Below are 15,924 nucleotides of genomic sequence, written 5' to 3' on the forward strand. Positions count from 1 at the left end.
CCCCAAAGGGATAGCTTTAGTGAGGAAAGAGACAGTGTTTGCTGGGCTCTATTGGAACTGACTGACTAGGATCTCTGGGGCTCTGACTCAGCTTGGCTATCTGAGCATGAGATGAATTTGATTTTCCTAAGAAGTGTGTTCAATAATAGCATGATTCAGTCCAAAAAGGAGACCAAGTTATCTAACATGGGAGCTTTAAATAAGGGTGAATCACAATGTAAGCTAAAGTGTTTCTTGGTGTATTTCATAGTGATCTCTTGGAGTTGGTTGAGGTTTCTTCAAATCAAGGAGGTAAGAAGAGATCAGTGACTGATAAATCTTTAATATAAAAATTGTACAAGAATTTTGATACAAATTACAAGAGGTATTTGGACAAAATATGAATAAAATTCCATTTACATCCCCAAACCCTTATGCATTTTATGCAAAAGACATAGACAGTTATAGTACAGAAAATACAACAAAGGAAACGGCAAATAAAAACTTTTAATTCCCTTAAACTACTAAGAAAAACAAAACAAAACAAAAACAAAACCCTTGTTCAAGGTACATACAGTATTTATGAAGCTACCGACGTCACAATGATCAGATCAGGGTGATGTAAGCTGTGCCCGTCCCTGGGTGCTGACCCCTTTCGTAGTGCAGACCTTGGTTCTGTGACAGGCTGGGCAGGAGAGGCTGGTTTGATGCAGAGGAGGACAGAAACAAACAAAAAAAGCACAGCCCTCCCCACCAAACTCCAGGGTAGGGGGTGGGGAAAAGGACCTATCTTGGGGAAAATTCCTTTTCCTTAAGATATTTCAGTTCCCTTTGGCCAATTTTGCTGTCAAATAGGAGGGTTGTGTCCAGTGTTTTTGTTAGCAAGACACACCAGTGGGTTTGGGGTGAGTAAGAAAGTTATGTATTCTCTCAACCAGGTGAGGGAATCTTGCTATGCTAGTTCTAAAAGGCTTAGTCGATGAGGAGCATTTGAGAGCTGAGAGCTTGCTTTCCTGAAGTATTGACTCACCTCCACTTTTGAGGAAAGGCCCAGGGAGGCCTCAGACCCACATCTTCTCCTGGTTTCTCCACCTCCCTCACCCCTCTGACCTCCAGGTACCCATGTTTAGCTCTCCTGCCCTGTTCATACTGGCATTGGTAGGAAAATGGTTGAGACTTTTCTGGCAGGGCAGCAGAACCAAAGTTTGCACAGGAAAGTGAGAGCACCATATATTATAAATCTTAGTCAGATCAGGTTAATATATAATACTAGAACAGCTCATTCACTTAATTCACGTTATGTAAACCCCAGACAGGGTGGAACACACAAATGTTTCCAGAGCGATCAAAATCCAGATGAAGGAGGGAGTGTTCTACCTTCTTGCTTCAGAAAAGATTTTCTTTGAAGAGGGTGGGTGAGATCAGAAGAAGAAAGGGCAGGAGTGGAAAGATAATGAAGTCAGGGGAGATTAAGATGGGCAATGAGAGGAGTGGATCTGTACAAAGACATGCAAAAACACTCCAAATTGAGTACTAGATGAAAACAGTCAACTTGGTTTACACATCTCGCGTGAGCCTGTTAACTGAGCACATTGTCTGGGAATCAAGAGCATCATGCCTCATGAATCACTGCTGCTCTTGGCCACGGCGCTGATTCACAGGCAGGCCAGGGGTGCTCTGTGGCCTAGAGTGGGAAGGGCAGGGCATGCGGCTCCTGCAGAAACAGTGCCAGGTCAGCTCACCTTGGGGGAGGTCTGCCAAGAGGGCTGGTCTTTTCTCCCCCTCTTGCGGAAACTGTTTCCAGGGCCAGAGGAGTGGGACTCTCTGACACCGATGGGCCCCTTCACCCCTGGGGCCACCTCTCAATCCTTGCATTTTGTAACAGCAGTGGGCAGAGCCGGTTGGTACTGGACTGATGTGCCATCTTGTGCATTATTTCAGCATTGTGTTTGGCAACAGGAAGCCTTATAAAGTCTTGGTTTAGCGCTTGCATACTTTAAGAAATATAGTTTTATACTATCTATTTCTTTCCATTTTTGTTAAAATACCTTTTTCCACTCTTCCTTCCCTTCAAAGAATCTTAGAAAAACGAAGCTAAAAATATACTAAAACAATTAAAACTGTCCTTAAGCATACCTATTATTTAAGAGGGGGGGGTACAGCTAATATTGAATAATCTGTGCAATTTTGGCAACTGAATTTTTAATTAAGATTCTCTTAAGATGTTTGCTAAATGATTGTAATATATACATACTGGGAGAACTTAAAAACATCAACTGCTTTTTCCCTGACCCCAAGAATCGTTACTCAAAGTGCTTTTCTGCCCAGTCCACATACTGCTTAATACAATTATTTTAGCACAGGTTTGTCTACACAGACCTTTTGTCTCTGTCTGCCACTTTTCTCTCTTTCCAAAAGTTTGCATCAAAGATGACACCTGCACGTGTCTTATTTTTTGACACAGATTTAAAATGTGACTGTTCAAAGTCAGTGGGGGGAGAGGGGTGGGATCAACAGCATCTATCAGACCCACTGCATGAGTTTAGAAAGAAGCAGGGTGTCCCCTAATTCCCCAAGAGGCACACTGAGACCTTATTGTTCATTTAGCCACTAACTAGCCACTTTTATGATCCTGTAAGTAGTTCAATATACAAAAATAGCAGCCAATTCTTATATATGTTATTTGGGCTCAAGATGTTTAGGAAGATCACATTTTCACATGATTTTTCTTTGTACCTTTTGTTCCCTCGTACTTGATTTTGTAAAGCTCATGTGCTTATACTTCCCCAAATTCTCCCAAAGTGGAGAATTTACTTTCTACATATAGGGTAGTCCCTGTTTTAGTGATTAAACTCAAAGTCCCTGTGCCTTATTATTTTTTTCAGATTGTCAGTCCAATTAAAGGTGAATCTGTCCTGTTACACTATGGATTTGGAGGTTGTCACGGCAAGATACTCGTGTACATCTAGACTACTGGTTGGAGGCCAAAGCTAAAAAATTTTTTTTCAAACCACCACGCACAACCAATTTGTTTACAGCACGTGCACTTTTTGAAGGAGAGGAAAAACATCTTAGTTCTTTATTTACAGAACATGGGGCAATCTAATCCCACTTTTGCCACTGACTTGTAGAAACTTTGTTCTAATTATGGGGCCATACCCAGTACTCCCAAAATACATGGGCTTAGAATTGCAATACTTGTTTCCAAAGACCCAGAGGATGCTGTCAAAGCCAGAATCTCTCTGCTGACCCTTTATTTAAGAAGTAGTCTTGTTACTGTGCACTTAATAGCTGGAGAGGGCACTGCGAGGCAGCCTTGGGCTTACCAGAGATACAGTTTAGTGGGTGTGTGTATGTGCTCGTGTGCTGGGAGGAGGTGCAGGGAGGGAGGGAGAGTGACTGTGGATGTGTGTGCATCGGGGAACTCAGTGGGAAAGCCTAGCCCTTGTACTCAATTTCCCCTTCACAAGGGATAAACAGGCAATTACGCATCCTTTTATATTTGATGGCCAAGTGCTGAACTGGAAAGCACACTATTAGTTTGTGTCCCTTCAGGGCCAGGGCAATAAGTAGCCAGGAGAGCTGGGGCTGAAGCAGACAGGGTGTTGTCTGCTGTTAGTGTGACAGTCTTGTCAGCAGCGTTCACATTACTGGAAGGTAATAAAGTGACAAGTAAGTTATTAGAAAGATATGAGGTGAAATTGAACCGAAGCTTCTCGCTGCTCAGCCTGGCTTTTTCTGTTTCCTCTTTTGTAATGGTCCACTATTTGTTACAAACTGAGCCTTGTCTTGATAGTCTACATAGAAAAAAAATTTTTTTTTTGCTTGCAGTAAAGGTCAAGTGAAATTTACAACAACACTTCAGAGGAGAAGAATAAAGATAGTTTTATGACAACTATAGTATGTTACTTCAAAAAAATATATAGCATTATAATGAACAATAATGCTGATCCAATTCAGTGTACTTGTAAAAATGCTTAGTTTTTTTTCTTTAAACCCCCTGTGACCGGGCATTTGGATTTTTCGACAAATGCCAAAAAGATAGCAGTTGATGTCCAGTTATTGCCGAATGACCATAAACATCATCTTGTGCAAGATGTGGGAAGAATAAGGATGATGGGAGGATACAGGAGAGGATGGGTGTCTGGGCAACAGTGATGTTACATTAGCCCACCAGTCAGTTGTACAGCTGGATTTACGTAATACTAATGGGAAAGTACCGTGTACAGTGAGCAGTCCTGACTATAGCAAAGGGAAATGCCTTTGGGGCAGAGCAGATGTGGCCTGATGCTAACACGAGGAAAGCTACCTACCACACATGGTTTGGCCTAGAGGGAGAATGTGAAAGCAGCAAAGTTGCTTTTATGTTCGGTAGGAAGGTGAGTGAGCTCACATTTTGATCAAGAGATCTTTGCAGCCAAAGAGCAGTACAACCGCGGCTATGGGGGCAAGCCACAGTCACGATGGAGAAAGAACAGACCTGTGCTGGCAATCACGTCTTTCCACTCAGCACAACTAGGGCTTGGTCTGACCACCAGCCTTTTCTAGGATCTGGTAAACCCAACGGATCTGTTAGTTCCCTAAGGGACTTGAGCATCACTTCCACTCCAAAAATAAGAGAAGAAGAACACCCCAGCCCCACCCCGCCACTGCCTGCCTGACCTGCTGGGACTTGAGCTATTCCAGGCAGCACTCTTGCTGTCCTCCTCCCTTCTCAGACTAGGGTTCAGTGAGGCGCCTGGTCACGGGGTGCTGTGGGATGCGCTGCATGGATCCGCTCCCACCCACTGCTAGGCAGAGTTGCACCGGACGCTTCTCTTGACTGCCTCCTTTCAGTGTGTCCACTATTTTCTTTTCTAGTTATCTTCAAACCAGGACAGGTGCAAGTCTTCTACTTAACACCCCTCACTTCACTGTACAAAACTGTGCTTCCCTCCAGTCTCTGTGGCACCTGTCTCTGAATGCTCTCCATACTTATTTAAACCCCTCCCATTAGAAACACAGAGAATGAGAAGGAGAAGCAAACTCCTCTAAATATTCCAAGTCTGGGTGAAATATAAGCGATGTTTTTAAACCCCAAAATTTGTCACAATTTTTGCAAAGCTCAAGAGAAGGTGTGTATCCATAAGATCAAAGTATCTTCTGGCTGATTTGTTTCGTATGACAGTAGATGTAGCGTGTCTTATGACAGGTGACACTTACGTACTTAGTCCATTTGGCCCAACACTGAAGACCGAGTGCAAGTTAGGACTGCTCAGGTCAACGGCTGGCAGTTAGCAGCATGTCCATCTCAATCTGGTTACTGCTTCCTTCTGTTTTAATTCCCAAGGGCCTCTGTTCTCATTTGCTTGGCACACGTGAGGGGTGTGTACAGAGGAGAAGGAACAAAAGGTCACTTTTTATTTGGTGGGAACCTAGTGCATGTTTCCCCTGAGTAAAATGAGGAGAATGCCTCTGTAACAGCCCCTTCTCGATATATTCAAAGCTTGCCTTTTTTTAAAAAATTGCTATATATATATATATATATATATTTGCTATTTTTTAAAAAAAAGGCAAGCTTTTGAATATATCGAGAAGGGGCTATATTATATATATATATATATATATTATATATGCATACACACACTAACAGGCTATTAACCAGTTATGTGCCTTTCTCCTCATACTGGAAGAGCCTGGGAACTCATGACCAAATAAATTACACTATAAGGACAGTGGTGCCATTGTGCTAAAAACAATGTCAAAAGAGATGTCTGCCAGCTTTAAAAGGCATCGGCCTGGACTAAGATCTGAAATGCACTGACTTATTTCTATACAATTAATAGCAGAACGAAGAATGTCATGCTTTTTATCACATTTTAAACACCAAATTATTATCTCTTGTTATTCTTGCTCCGGGTCATCCCCCTCCACAACACACAGACAGTCCTTAAAGGAGACTAAGCCTTTTCTGATCCTTACTAACACATAGCTTAAAATGATCAAAACAGAACATTTCAATACCACCTAGCAAACATGCATGTTAATAATACTGCCCAGTTTTGTACCTGTGACAGAATGCTGGTTAAAATGAATCAAGTGGGGGAAAAGGTTGCTTGGATGAAATGCTGCATGAGTCTCAGTGAACTCCGGGAGTTTGTGATGGACAGGGAGGCCTGGCGTGCTGCGATTCATGGGGTCGCAAAGAGTCGGACACGACTGAGCGACTGATCTGATTCCTTTTTCAGCCGCCCTAGCATGGATGCAGCTGGACAGAGCCTGTGTCACAACAGAAAACTCCTATGAAAAAAGAAATGAGTATGAATGGACAGAGAGGAAGGGCTCAATGGTTAAAATGGTGATCACATCATCCTTCCCATTTGCAAATAAGCCTTGGGATCACCATCTTAACTAGATTTAGAGTTAAGTCAAAACACTGCACTCAGGCACACACCCAAGAACAAGCGACACTCTGGGACTAGAAGAAATGTACGTTTTCATGATTCTACATCTTCAGGACCACTTCTGTCCACTCCCCCTGTCCCTTTTAAGCAACTAGGCTTTAAACTGGAAAATATTATACATCACTTAAAAGGCCACTGTAACACGTGGGCACTTGAGGCACAAAACTAGTAGCAAAGAGGGGAGAGACTTAAAAAGGGCAGCTTGTCCAGGACTCACTGTCATTTCTCCAACAAAAGGCAGGTCAACACATTCATGCTTCTGAGCAATGGAAATTCTGCTTGAGAATCTTGTTACTTCTGGGCTTATTCTAACTGGCTATCCACATCAGCCTGGTTTGTGGCGAGTTAACAAACACTTGTTCTAAGCCTAGTTCCTTTGTTGTGACCTGCTGACAGCTATGTAATTCACTCATTAGGGCTCTTTGACCTTTTAGTTGACATTAAACAGACTAAGCACTGATTTTGTACAAGCTGAGTTCTAATATCTCAACCGAGAGTGTAATTGTTAAAAATCGCTGAAAATGTGTTATTTCATAAAAGTGTCATTTGGTCTGTATACACTTGCAAAGCTAGTGTTTCCATAATCTTTTGCTGGGATACCAACAAAATATTTTTTCCACCCTTCTGGAATCAAATCAGTTGGTTAATGGGGCAATAGCGCAACACAGAAGGCTAAGAGGACCAAAATGTTTGCAAACAAATTTTCATTATTCTAGTTCAATCTTCCACAAACATACTGTACAGAGTCTTATATGGTATAAAACAAAGGAAAACATCTGTCTATTCAGTTTAACAACACTGAAATAAAGCGATTAAGACTTTGGGGAATTCAAAGGTACAAGAAAAACAAAAACGGTTAGCACTAATTCCTCAGCTTTTTTACCGTAAACATTTGTCATTAAAACATAGTGTTTGATATAGTTTCTTTTGTACTGCAAATACTTTTGGTCTCTCCTCACTGTAGAACAAATGAAAAATTAAATGAACCCCATAGCATCCTCTGAAGGAGATGAAAAGATAAAGCTGCTAGACACATCTAGCTTAAGATTCCATTGTTTCTGAAATTTTCACACAAAAAATACTGAAGCCTCAACTAATGATGCTTATTTTTGGAAACAATAAATACTGAGGTACAATAAATCCTACAGGAATAGTAACAAGAGAAACATATTAACAGTTTCCTTTGGCAAATTTAACGGAAGTGAATGCTGATGTGAACTTAGAAAAAAATAATTACGAAACATATGAAAAATGGAAATGCCATTAAAAAGTTAAGACAAAGGGAGTATTTCTTTTAGACTGATGAAAGAAATGTTTGAGGCCCTTAAATGCAGAAAAGAAATACATTCTCTTTAAATTATTGTGTCCTGTTCGACAAAATATGCCTTGTTTATCTTTTGCCCCCTCCACTTAAAAAAAAAAAAAGACAACAAAACACAGTCTGCAATGCACACCCTAATGGTTTTGGCTGCAGATTGAATCTGAGTAAATATCATCATTTAGTCAGTATGTTGTGGTAGCTGAGGCTGCCGATGTGGTTAACCAGCTCAGGCAACATGTGTAAACATCGGAAACAAAATAAAACAAAACAAAAAAGGTTTGGAGAATCCTCTCCCTGCTCTTTCTCACTCTCGATTGCTTGGTTTCAGGCTTGCTTTCATTTCTCTCTGACAAATCGCGTGGGGAAACGCAAAACACTAAACAGTGAGAGATCCTATTTTAAACCCCCTTCTTCTGGCTGCTCAGAAAGGAGTATTGCTTAGTTCAAGTTCAGCACATGTTTGCAAAGCTTCCAAGCACTGCTGCCTCTACCATTAAATGTCTTTTGATTTTGTCTATCAAACCAGCCTGAATCATAGTACTACTGCAGTACTTGTGACAAATTACACAGCCACATAATAGACCAACTCAGCTCAGACTTTTTCCTTCTTCTTAATGGAGAAGGGTCAGGTCCTTGCGCATGAGCATTCAGCTCTTTCACTGTATTCAGCTTTGCTCCGTAGTGAGTAATTTGGGCTTCTGTATCCTGAAATATTATCCTGCCTCTAAAGAATAAATGCCTTGGCTGTTTCACACGCATCACTTTGTTTTCCTTTTATGTAACTTAACATATAAGCAAGAAGGATACAATGTTGATTGTAATAACATTCGGCACTTGAAAGCATCACCAAGTGTTTTTTTCTTAAAGCGGTTTCCTGGTGGCCGACAAATTGGCCTGTGGTTATGTTGAGTGACTAATTGTATTTTCTTTTCTGGAAACTTGTGCAAAGTTGGCAGTTTTGTGTTAACACTAATACTTTTGTTTGGCGTTTGTGCCCTATACTGACCAGACCATTTTTATACAAGTGAATTTTTTAAAAAAGACACTTACTTGAAGTATGGCAATAGTTTAAGGATAAAAAAGAAGCATGGATATTACACATCCCCTTGTAGTGTATGAAAAAAAGTGCATGACTGGATTTATGTACTAGTACAGGACATTTTAAAAAATCAGATCTGTGCTGTAAGGCATGCCAGCACCTCTTTATCACTATATCTAGCAGGTAGTAAAAACAAGACCATGTTTTTTTTTCCTTAAAAAATGTGCATTAATGCTAACATAAATGAATAGAGCTAGCCAGCAAACTATTTTTTTTCCTGTATATCTAACAGCTGGATGTAACTGTAAAAATTAAACAAAAGAGTTAAACAACCATCAATACAATTGTTTTACATCATTGGCCTCTCAAGGCTAAATATTTACAGGTGAATCTGCCATGCTTTAAATGAAGATTCTCTCAAAACCTTAAAGTTCACAAAAGACAACTATAAGAAGTTCCTTTTTTGTTTTCCCCCCCTTTATCTCTTTGCAGGCAACAGTCATGGGTACAACAAATCGTCTCTTTGGAGAGGACCAAAAATTGTTATTCTGTCAAAGTTTGGGCTAGTTGCACGCTTTTATGTGTGCGCATGTGTACTTAAAGGGTACTTTGTTTCACCTCTAAATTAAAGATCTGACCTCTTTCTCAAAACTATAAAGGAAAAAGACAAAAAATTTCAAAAGCACCTAGTGTTTATCTTCTTATATCTAAAGAAAAGAAAACGTGTGGGTGTGTGTGTATGTAGCCACAGGTATACATGTGTGTACACACACACACACCCTCCCCCAAGTACACAAGCACACACTGACTATGGCAGTTCAGATACATAGGCCATCTGGTGAGAGCTGGCATTTGTAGTGTCCGTTCTGAGACTAATCTACTGCAGTGAAGGGAATGTTTTTGTGGAGATTAGGGTTCTGACTGTGCCGATTCCGGCTTCGCACAGAGGAAAACATCATATTGCAACCGGGGACTTTGCACTTGTGCATCTCTCGCAAATGCACGGTTTTGTAGTGCACCCTCAGCGTCCCCTTGTTGCTGTACATCTTGTGGCAAATGGTACACATGATCCCACCAGTGCTCCCGGACAAGCTGTTGAACATCAGAGACCCTGAAACGTCAGCCCCGAGGCCGCCAGGGAGGGTGGGGGCCTCAGCCTTGTGCGCCGACTCCCCGCTGTCACTCGCCCCGTCAATGTCGTCCAGGAGAATCCCCTCATCGCTGCCGGCGTCGGATTCTCTAGAGGAATGGATGCTGCTGCTGGACTGGAGGCTGGAGGTGGTGCTCAGGTCCAGGACCATGTAGTCCTCCGCCATGCCCCTCCCATACCCGTTCAGGTGGGAGTCTTCCGTCCCCGCGGGAGAGGAGGCATCTTCCCTGATGTCGAGCCCCAGGGGGTGCTGGGCACCATAGATCTTCATCAAAAATTCATCCCGGAGGTCCTTGCTAAGGGAGGGCTGTGATGAGTCCAGGCCCATGTCATCGAGTTCTTTGGTCAACAGTTTACGATGCAGGTTTATGTTGGCACTGTGTCTAGGAAAACAAGAGGGAAGTGGGGGCGGGTAGGTGTACAGGGAGTGGAGAGGGCGAGAAAAAAGAGAGCATTTTAAAATTGATTCAGTTTCCGCCAGGCATCACCTAAGCGCATTCATTGCTAATGACATTATTGTAAAAAGCAAGCATTTTCCTACATCCTCAGGATTAGGGAGTAAGTGGCAGCGGGGAGTGCAATAAGGGGAGCTCTTGATTAACATAATTTTTATAAGAGGGTGAAAGTCCTCAATGGAAGGATGAAAGCAAACCCATGCACCTTTTTCTGAATGATTGTTCTGTTCCTTTCACTCTGTAGCAGCATCAGCTGCAGAGAATCTCACAGCAGAGATTTGAAAAAATATACTGAATATGATCAACGAATGGAAACTTTCTGCTTGTCCAAACCAAATAATTTGAATTTACCTAAAAACAGAAGGAAACCCCCTTTTTTCTACAGCGAACACTTTAGAGGTATGAAAAGGATACCTTTTTTTTTTTTTTTAAAAGTAAATGGTTTAGATAATTTAGAATTTGCTTGACAAAACAACAACTTGTTCACCCTCATCTTCCTCATCTTATTTAAGAAAATTTAGCTTAGCAGGTTAGCAATTTATTTAATAAAAATAGGGTTATACACTATCTTTAAATCCCCTTTTTAAGAATGATTTGGGATCTCAGCTAAATCTAATAGTAAAATACATTTATCTTCAGAAGCTGCTGTATTTCAGAGTTAAAAATAATATTTCAAGTAATTCCAAGTTGTAAACTTTAATCTTAAAAAAAGGTGAAAAACAGAAGTTGGCTTAGTAAATAAAATCCACCCCCATTAAAAAAAAAAATCACACCCAACAAAAAAAAAAAAAAAGGGACCAAAAAAGAAAAAAACCCACACACAATACCAAAAAAAAAAAAAATTCAAGCACAATAATAACACATGGTCCCTCCATTTTAATAACTGGAATCCATACTTCTTAGGCAAGCAAAACTTATACTGTACTCACTGAGTGCTTTGCTTGTATATATATATATGTATATATATAAAGAAAAAAAAACCAAGATTTGTCCCAGAGCATCCATAGGGATGTCATGATTTACAAAGCCTGATAGTTTATTATCTATCTGAAAACATTGCCTTAGTATTTACATCCCCCATTTATTTTTAAAGTGCCCTTGGGCATATACCTCTCTCCACCTGCAAAGGCTTATGTTTGACAAGTGTCTAAATTGAAGGCTACCCTTCCAAAAAGCAAACCAATAAATAAATACAGATGCATAAAAGCTTCTCAATAATGGTGGAAGCTCTACATCTTGGAGAAGTTAATTGTGATAATAGAAATGACCTAGAATGGCCCGGATCAAGTTTGACAGACCTGCTGATTATAATTAAAAAGTATGGAAAATCCAAAATGAGTCACACCATTCGGTGACGAGCATGGCTAGTATTTCTTAGAGATGGTTGAGAGGTATGTGCCTCAGAGACAAGAAAGGTGGGAAACACGTTCCACCTTTCCACACAAGACAATATATAGCACTCTGGGTTTGAAGGGGCAGAGGGGCGGCGGCCCCCTCTGCACTGCACTTAGAACGGCTGAGCTTACCTTGTGATAATAACATCAGCTTTCTAATCTTTTGCTAAATCGATCACAAAAGAAAGCAAGAATGAGAGACAGAGAGAGAAAAAGAGAGAGAAGGAGAGAGAGAGAAAACAAATTCACATTCTAGACATCTGGTTTGGAAAAAAAACTTAAACAATAACATAGGGATTTAAAATGTTCTGATCAAAAAATCATTTTCTGTCATAAGCGATCATCTCATATGCTGTCTTGATGATTTTCAGATCAGCTGCATCATCCAAAAATCATAAATCAAATTAAGATAAACCAAATTCACAGCATCATCGTCATCCATAAATGAGTTCTATACAGATGCATGCAGTGTTGCGGATATGTGAATGATAAACAGAAGTGGTCCCCAGGGTCCCTGCTCTGACAGTTGCACCCCGTCTCCCTGGTGTCAGATGGCAGATGATTCCAAATGCAGGTTGTTAAGCAGAGTGCAGGAAATGCCTACTGAGAAATCTTTCCCCCTGACATGTGGGTATGACGCCACTGGAGTTATTACAAGAATGTGGAAATAGAGTTACAGTACGTACTATTACGCCACTGATAAAACAACCTGCCAACCATAAGCAGCTCGCAAAACCCTACCCCTCTGTGTATTATTTTTAACACCCTCCCCTCCCTTTCTTAATTTCACAAACACACATTTTGCGATGACTTTAATCTAGAACTCTGTTGCTTCTCACACATCTGCAGTTACCGCTTCCTAGATTCACTGCTGAGAAAACAGCAGCCAGACACAGCAGTCACATCAAGACACACTGAATAAGGAAGAATAAATTAACACTGATGAAAGGACACACTGATCCCCAGATGGACACATCTTCCCTGAGATGACTTGTGAAATTACACATCTCCACTGTGGTGTTACCAGGAAGAGATGTTTCTCTTCATGTCTCACTTACAGCAATAGAAATCCGTAATCTAATTAGATGAGGTACCAGCCCTCAATATCTGTCAACCAAATGATGTGCAGAAATGTGTAGACCAGCTCTGGCACTGGGTTCAACAGTGTCCCTTTTCCGCTGTCAGCAGTACTGTTGGCCTCTGCTAATATAATTACATTGACTTTTATTCAATTAAGTGCCATCCTTGCCTTTAAAAAAAAAAGCTACTTTATCAATTGATTCAGGTGTAATGCAATAATAAAGATGAACTCATGGCAGTGCATTAGCTCTGCTGTTCATAACTTCAGTACATGGGTTCATTCGTGATAGTCAATTTCCATTATGCAACCACAGTTCAAGAGAATTGATTCTTTTATGTTCATTTCTTAATCTATTTCATTTTTGTGTAATAATCCTCCTGAATGCCATATGCAAAATACCAGAAGTAGGGATAGGAGGAACGTGTGGTGGAAAGCTTACTGGTTCACTCTCACGATGGTGGGCTTGGAGCTGTTAACTCCCAGTATTACTGGAGTGGAAAGAGGCAAAGCAAGAGGGAGAGGAGATAGACTCTTGAGAGAGTCCTGATCCTGTACCTCAGGAGGTTAGCTTTGCCTCTACAGAATGGACAAAATGCAGTGCTTGATGTTAACAGACTTGGACTCAGTCAATCCAAACCACGAACTGCCACAGAACACTACTGAGGAGAAGAGATGAAGACCAGGAGCTAACAGCAACTTACAAGTTTACATGGATCAGCAAAACCTAGAGAGGTGAAAAGGAAGATGAAGAGACACAGAAACAAGAGTCACCAAGAGACTATCAGGTATACAAGGAAGAGGATTCTGAAAAGTTCAAGAAGACCAGAGAGTGCTGGAAATGGGAGGACCCCTGGCAGAGAAAGCAGGGGGCAACTGTCTGTAATAAGGAGCAGGAGGCCTCCAGAAAGGAACAGATTTTGAGTTCTCCAGAGATGAGTTTTTCTAATGAACCTAATGTTCTAAATATTTGTCTCCAGAAAAGAGGAAAAAATAACCATGAACTAAAACTGTATTAGAACTTATTATACTTTATAAGAATGTCAGCAGTACAAAAGCTGTTTCTATTTGCGTTGACTGGGTATTAGGTAGGTAATACCAATATGAGGAGGCAGCTTCCTTTTAGAGGAAAAAAAAGACTGGGATGAAAACAGAAGGTAAGTTGATAAGTAGAGGGAGGAAGGATCTGATCTTACGGGGGATCTCGTCAAGACAGTAGGACAAAATGTAGTTCCATGATGGTCACTTTTAAGAACACAAACTATATCTTATTCAAGCTCAAGTCTCCTGCTGCGCAAGTAGAATACTGGGTTGACCAAAAAGTTCATTCGGATTTCCCCATCACATCTGATGGGAACACTCTAACTTTTGATCAACCCAATACTTTGCACATGGGACATAATTAGAAGTACATTTATTTGACTTCAATCAGTAATAGGCAGAGTCTTAAACTTTCCCCAAAACAAATTACAGAAGTGGAAACAACGATCCCAAGATTGGGAACATGAACCTAAAGATTTAAGAAAAGACACAGATAATATTAATATTAAAGGTAATATTAAAAGTAATGCCACATAATAACTACGGCATGACACAGTCCTATAACTTGGGCGATGCTTAGAACCACAAATGTTTCTTCTGACCTCTGCACTCATTCCTACTATTTCTGTACTGAGTTTACCAAAGCCTCTTAAAAACTAAGAGCACCCTTAAAAGCAAAAGGTAATGAAGCTTATATGACATAGAAGAGGTCATGAAATCAGATTAACTCTTTGAAATGCTTGGTGGGAGCACTCTAACTAGATTAAAGTGGACTACCACTCTTTTTTGGTTTCTTTAACAAAAACAAGTCAATTATATCTCAGTTAAAAAAAGAAATTTTACCATACAATCACAGAAGACAGCAAATCCAACAGTCAAATAAATGCAAACACCTTTTAGAGAAAGTCAGTCCTGTCTTGAGCTTTTTTCCCTCACATTTCCCTTTCTAAGCTGGTTTAAATACCTAGTTCAACTTAATGCAATGTTTAACCATAAAAAGAAAAAAAAAATTAAGCACACTGAAAAAATGTTTTGAGATTTTAACTTTGGTTTTGAGATACAAAGAACTTTTTTAAAAAATAAGAATTTCATGACCAAGTTAGAAAATCAAAATGTGGCCATCAAACTGAATCAAGCTATAGGTTACATAAGAAGCCCAATCTAACCTTAATTCTTAAGTCAGTTCTAAGCCATCCTAAACTTACTGAACTGAAACAAAATGCTTGATAATTAATTGCGGTGCCCCAGGTGAAATGGAACTGAGGCTCCATTTTGGCCTAACTTTTGCCTTTATTTTTTCTGCTTATCTTTGCCACTTCACACACACAGGCACACACCTCAAACTGTCCAGAATGATCACAGTGAAGTATACACAGCAGAGAGCACCACATATAAATAGTGTATGTGTGTTTTTATGTATGTATATGGGCAGACATAAATTTGTATTCAACCTGTAATATAAAATATAAAATCTGGATGCTGGGTTTGAGTGTATTGTTGGACACTGAGTCAATATTCCTGACTGGAAATGTAAATCTGCTCTCCAAATCCAAAGAAATGGAAAATTAAAACTTCTGTGCCTTATTTATTCTTTTATCTAGATTGCCGTGACACTACCTGTTGTCCTGAATACCTCAAAAATATTTGTATTCCCATTTATTGATGGTGGTATACTTTAATAGCCCTGTGAAGTAATGATAGTTTTGATACTATATACATTTTTGCAAAATGGGCAGGTGCTCTCTAAGGTAGTATTTAAAGATTTTCTCCAAAAGATCTGAAAACCATCCCCAGCTCAGGAAATTTTAGTGAACAATGCTCAACCCCTTCTACCCCCCAAAAGTACAGAAGTACATGATAAATGCAAGAAACAAAAGCTAAGCAAATTCTTGCAAATTAAAAGTATGAAATCCACTCCCTTCAATCCCTTTCAATATAAAACAAATCATCCATACTGGTCACGCAGACAGTTCTCTCTCCATTCAAATTATTCACTTGAAGATAAGCTCCCACCAAACTCTTTA

General features: G+C 40.2%; 1 protein-coding gene across 10 annotated transcripts in view; it reads right to left on the minus strand.

The window, feature by feature from the left end:
* Positions 1 to 302: 302 nt before the first annotated feature.
* Positions 303 to 15,924, minus strand: part of BNC2 (basonuclin zinc finger protein 2) — a 485,586-nt gene continuing 469,964 nt past the window's right edge. For 7 of the 10 annotated variants that reach the window (XM_070375936.1, XM_070375932.1, XM_070375934.1 and 4 more), the window contains one exon: positions 5,545 to 10,315. In XM_070375936.1, the coding sequence (XP_070232037.1) occupies positions 9,655 to 10,315 (661 nt within the window). In that variant the 3' untranslated portion in view covers positions 5,545 to 9,654. Of the gene's footprint in view, positions 5,465 to 5,544; positions 10,316 to 11,913; positions 11,948 to 15,924 lie in introns of those variants that run through there. The other 3 variants (XR_011465180.1, XM_070375937.1, XM_070375939.1) reach the window with 3 other exon arrangements.

Source organism: Bos mutus, chromosome 8 (assembly GCF_027580195.1).
Source record: "Bos mutus isolate GX-2022 chromosome 8, NWIPB_WYAK_1.1, whole genome shotgun sequence".
NCBI lineage: Eukaryota > Metazoa > Chordata > Mammalia > Artiodactyla > Bovidae > Bos > Bos mutus.